At 44.8% G+C, this 5,266-nt stretch overlaps 1 protein-coding gene across 1 annotated transcript; it reads right to left on the reverse strand.

Moving 5' to 3' along the window:
• Positions 1-2,519: 2,519 nt before the first annotated feature.
• LOC102721730 (cytochrome P450 99A2-like) lies at positions 2,520-4,352 on the reverse strand. The gene is made up of 2 exons (XM_006653110.3): positions 3,395-4,352; positions 2,520-3,310 (listed from the first exon to the last, which is right to left on the reverse strand). The coding sequence occupies exons 1-2, from the start codon at positions 4,289-4,291 to the stop codon at positions 2,681-2,683; spliced, it is 1,527 nt and encodes a 508-aa protein (XP_006653173.2). The 5' UTR covers positions 4,292-4,352; the 3' UTR covers positions 2,520-2,680.
• Positions 4,353-5,266: the final 914 nt, after the last annotated feature.

A 5,266-nucleotide genomic window follows, 5' to 3' on the forward strand; every position in this document is an offset into this window, starting at 1 on the left:
ATCGCAATCTTCCGTATGACATGGTATAATTGCGCCATCACCATGGCTAAGCAATGGCTCGCAAAAATCGTTAAGGGATGGCCCGTGCCAGCTCTAAACCTCTATCTGTGCCATGTTCATACCGGGCACTAGATCCCCGGGACCGATGACACCCTCATCGGTGCTTGGTCTCACAACTATCATGATTGAGTACACATTCCTGTCCGGTTATACCCATCACCAGTAGGAGACACATCTGTGCCGGTAGTGTGTATGCTGACCAGACACAGATAGTTTTATGGAACCAGCACAAATGAGATTATAATCTGTGCTCGTTATTGGCGTAGCTGTCAGATGTGTTTTTATGTATTTGTGCTGGTTAAATAGTGAACCGTCGCAGATGTATTTGGTTGACAAAAAATGGGAATACATCTTAGTATACATCAGCATATACAAACATATCTGAAAACACATCAACACTCATTCATATCTCAATATATACACACATAGCATATCAACACACAGCATATGTCAATATAGGCTAAAACATACACAGTGCAGTATACAAGTAATTCTTGCAATGTTCAGGCCATGAAAAGTGATGAATATAATTTGGCAACTTGATGGACTGAATGCTGAGAAGGACATAGGTATTTCTCCAATATGGCATGACTACAAATTCTATCCGGACCCAAATGAGTACCAATTCTGCAAATCAGAATATCAGACAGAGAGAAAACTTTAAATACCATAATCTGAAAATTATTTAATAATCTGTAAATTTAACGAAAAACAAGTCTTTGCATGCTTCTTATGGAGAAAAAAAATTAATAATCTGTAAGTTCAAGGACAAACAAGTCTTTACATGCTTCTTATGGATTCCAAGGTATACCCAAGTAATTAAATGTGCTAGTCATAAATTGTTATAGCTAGTAGAAGTTATAGCTCCTTTCAAGGAAAAAAAAAAAGAACCCACATCTCGGACTGCTCTCACAACAGCAATAGCAACCTAAATTGAGAAAAAGGAAAGCAGGGCTGACTGGCAATCATTCAGTGTGAAAATGATGAGCATATATGCATGTTTATCGTGCCCATTGAAACAATGATGTTCGACTTGATATTATATTTTCTGGTGACAACATCAAACGTTATATATACTATTTGGTTGCCAAACTGCAACCATGCATGGATATAAAGCATAGCTACGTTGCTGTATCCTTGAAACTTGTAGGTACACATATGTATTACGTACATTGTTATTTATAGTCAATTAAGGTTTCATCTCCTCAGTTAACTGCAGGTCTATTACTCAGCAAACGATGCGCAACAAGGGAAACGTAGATTTACATTTTGGGTATGCAAGTGATGATATTCATACTATTGATGCTGCAACTTGATGGACTGAATGCTCAGAAGGACATGGGTCTTTCTCCAGACCAGCCAGATCAGTACGTATATAAATATTTCACCCCCTCTGGTAGGTGAGTTAAACCCTAAATTTCTCTCATCCAAGTCTCACCAAAAAGCACATAGGGGTATACCCCTCGGTCTGTATTTATACCCTCAACATGACACGAATTAGGAATCCCAATGCAGTGGGAAAATTTTAATTAACAAATATAAAATAGATTAATATGATTTTTAAAACAACTTTTCTATTAAAAATTTTTGCAAAAAATACACCGTTTAGCAGTTTGGAAAGCATGCGCGCGGAAAACGAGAGAGTTAAGTTATCTTAACCAGGGGAACGAACGCGGCCTATGGGTGCTAAACCTTACCTGGCTATGGCTGTGGCCAATGCCCCTTCCTAAGCTCGAGCTACCCATATACCGGGGCCCTAACACCGCTGCCTTTTCGTTTATTATGCTAAAATTTAAATTTTGAAATTAAATTTATAGTTAATTTTGTGATTTTTTTCACTAAAATTTATTTTTCAATCGTGGCTTTTAGATTGCAAAGAATATATATATATAATTTTTATTAAAAAATTATTCTTTATTTATAATTATACCGTTTTACTTTTTCGGTCTCCTCCGGCCATGGACGAGCCATTACAGATGAGTGACAGAACGGACCTAATCAAGGTCACTGGCCATGGACGAGCCATTACAGATGTGTCATCTGTATTATGTGAATAGGCATTACAGTAGTGACCATAAATTTGTAACATCTGGTTAAAGCGTTACACATAATGATTTTGTTAGGAACGAGGTCTGTGAGTCCGTGCTAGTAATTTTTTTTATTATTTATATATTACCTCGGCGTGGATATTTGATTTTTTTTAAGTACGTCTAGTTGTGTCAGTTTCACAACCGGCATTGATGAGCTCCGCCCCTCGTCAATGCCAGAGATTTTGTGTCATATCCATACCCGGCATATAAGAGTTGAGACCCAGCACAAATAACTTGATTTGTGGTAGTGTTACTTATGGCCATGCCAACGTGTTTTCTCTCGACTAGTTTAAGTAGAATTTCATGATCAGCGTGTCATGTTGTTGGACTTCTTAATTGATAAAGATATTGGATTAAGTACGTTGCAACTTTAAAGTAGAAATTTGATTTTGATGAAAAGATCTTTCAAAGTAGAAGTACATATCCTTGCCATAATTATTATCTGTCCAAGCCACCAGACAAACATGATATGCACCATACAAAGTACACCGAACACGAGCATGTGAAGAACAAATACACGGACACACCCATCAACTTTGAACAGGAACCACCACATATGGGGACGCCAAGAGTTGCAGATGGTTCTTTCTCTTCATCGTGGCACTAACAACACACTCCATGTCGACCTCATCAGGCTGCATCCCACCAGGAAGGCTCCAGTCGAAGTAGTAGAGAAGACGAGCCACGATGAGCTCCAGCAAGGCCAGCCCAAATATGTCACCGGGGCACCTCCTCCTCCCCGTCCCGAACGGCAAGTACTCGCACCGGGTGCCCTTGTAGTCCGCCATGCCGTCCTCGAACCTCTCCGGCCTGAACTTCTCCGCGTCGTCCCAGTACTCGGGGCTCCTCGCCATCGCCCACGCGTTGATCATCACTCTGGTGCCCTTGGTGATCTCGAACCCACCGACCTCGCAGGTCTCCCGGCAGAAGTGGGGCAGCAGCAGCGGCAGCACCGGGTTCAGCCGCAGGGTCTCCATGATCACCATCTTTAGGTAGCGTAGCTTATCCATTTCGCCCTCGTGGTCCTGTGGGCTCTTGTTGTCGAAAACCCGTCTCACCTCGGCCTGTGCCTTGGCCATCACCTTCGGGTTCCTCATCAGCTCCGACATGACCCACTCCGCGGAGGATGAAGTGGTCTCCGTCCCTCCCGTGAACATGTCCTGAATCAAATTTATTCCACATGAAAAAAAGCGAAAAACAAAAAGACTAGAACAAATTTGAGGTATTTTTCACCAACAAATTACCCCTATAATTGCCTTGACGTTCGTTGTGCCGAAGGGGAACTCATCGTGCTCCCCCTCGTCCCTGATCCTGAGGAGGACGTCGACGAGGGAGTCACCTCGCTGCGCCTCGCACTGTGCGATGATCTTGTCGTAGACGGCGTCCAGCTGCGAGCGTACTCGCCACAGCCGGCTTCTCAGCCCCGTCAGCACGTCGACGAACCGCAGCGACGGGAAGAGGTCGCCGAAGCAGAAACCGCTGCTGAACTCGAGCGCCAGATCCATGGCCGACAGGAACTGCTCCTTGAGCTCCTCGCTGCACGCCTGGCCGAACGCCGCCTTCGCGGTGATGGTGTTCGCGCAGGATTTGAGCAGGCTGGTGAGAACGACGGGTTCGTCGCCGCCTCGCCCGGCGACCTGGATCTTCCTGATGAGGGACAGCGTCTCGTCGTTCCTGACGGGCGCGAGCTGCCGCACCATCTTCGCGCTGAGGAGCTCCACCGTGCAGAGCTTGCGCAGCATCCGCCAGTATGCGCCGTACGGCGCGAAGCCGACGTCGAGGTTGCCGTAGCAGGCAATCTCCGAGAGAAGGATGCTCGGCCGCGACGCGAAGGTGACGTCCTTGTCCCGGAGCACCTCCTGCGCCGCCTCCACCGACGAGACCACGACGGTGTCCACCTGCCCCATCCGGAGGAACATCACCGGGCCGTACCTCCTCGCCAGGTCGCGGAGCGCCACCTGCGGATGCGCCCCGACGAGGTGGAGGAGGCTCCCCACCAAGGGGAGATTCCATGGCCCCGGAGGCCGCCTCGTCTTCTTCTTCTTCTTGGAGCTTGCTGCTGCTGCTGCCAATCTGCTGCTCAACAAGGCCACAACAATTGGCAGGGACAGGAGCATGAGGGTGGCTGCGCTCAGCTCCATAGCTTGAACTTGATTGGCTTTGATTTTTAGTTTTGCCCTTCACACCTTTTATATGCTTTCACCATGGTACCATGCCACGAGATCCTGAGATCGCTGGCTCACCTGAATTAATATACAAAGGGGAGTAGCTGGCAGCAAGACTTGATCTTGGAAGCTTATCTCAGTATGCGTTTACTTCTGAAGGTCATACCGGCTACTTTTCAAGCATGTGCTACGACATTGACTTTGTACGAAACATGCCCTGTGGACTTCTAGGGCGCTCTCTCGTAGTAGTTGTAGAAAATATGAGTGGTTCTATTGAAATACATGTTCTTTCGATAACAATATGATCAAAATTTTTAAACTTAAACTATAAATAACTCATAAAATATTTACTTTATAGGCATGGAGACTATATTATATATAGAGTAATCTTCAAAAAAATGCTTCAACAAAATTATATGTTTATATATATATATGGGAAACCTCTATTCTACTACCAGTTGTAGCTACTCCTTTCACGTCTAAGGTGCAGAAACACCTCTATATATATATTTCTTCTCTCTTCCAACAGAAAGTATAAACATTATATGCATAATTATATCATTCATTTGAGATTTAACAGTGTCTATACTTTCTGTTGGTTAGAGCAGAAACAATTATGAAAATATTTTTCATCATAGACGTGCAGCGAGTAGCTATACCTAGTGGTAGGATCTAATATATATATATATATATATATTTCATTCTTTTTCCTTCCAATACTACTCCTAACGAATCAACGGTTAGATTTATTTGAAAAAAGAATGAAATAACAAAAAACTCGTAGCTCCGTCGAGTGTTCAATCGACTGGAACGACGGCGCCGGGCGGACGTTGCTCTCTGGCGCTGGCCGCCGACATGATCTCCACGCTGCAGAACGACACCATCTCGCTCTCCATCACGTCTGCAGCAGCGAGATCACGGTGGACTTCCCCGACCCGCTGCGGATGGCAG

This window comes from Oryza brachyantha, chromosome 4 (genome assembly GCF_000231095.2).
Source record: "Oryza brachyantha chromosome 4, ObraRS2, whole genome shotgun sequence".
NCBI classification, from domain to species: domain Eukaryota; kingdom Viridiplantae; phylum Streptophyta; class Magnoliopsida; order Poales; family Poaceae; genus Oryza; species Oryza brachyantha.

Coding starts and splice junctions, on each gene's coding strand:
- LOC102721730 (XM_006653110.3), bottom strand. CDS start 4,291: ATGGAGCTGAGCGCAGCCACCCTCATGCTCCTGTCCCTGCCAATTGTT. Junction 3,311..3,394: donor ACGTCAAGGCAATTATAGGG/GTAATTTGTTGG, acceptor AATTTGATTCAG/GACATGTTCACGGGAGGGAC.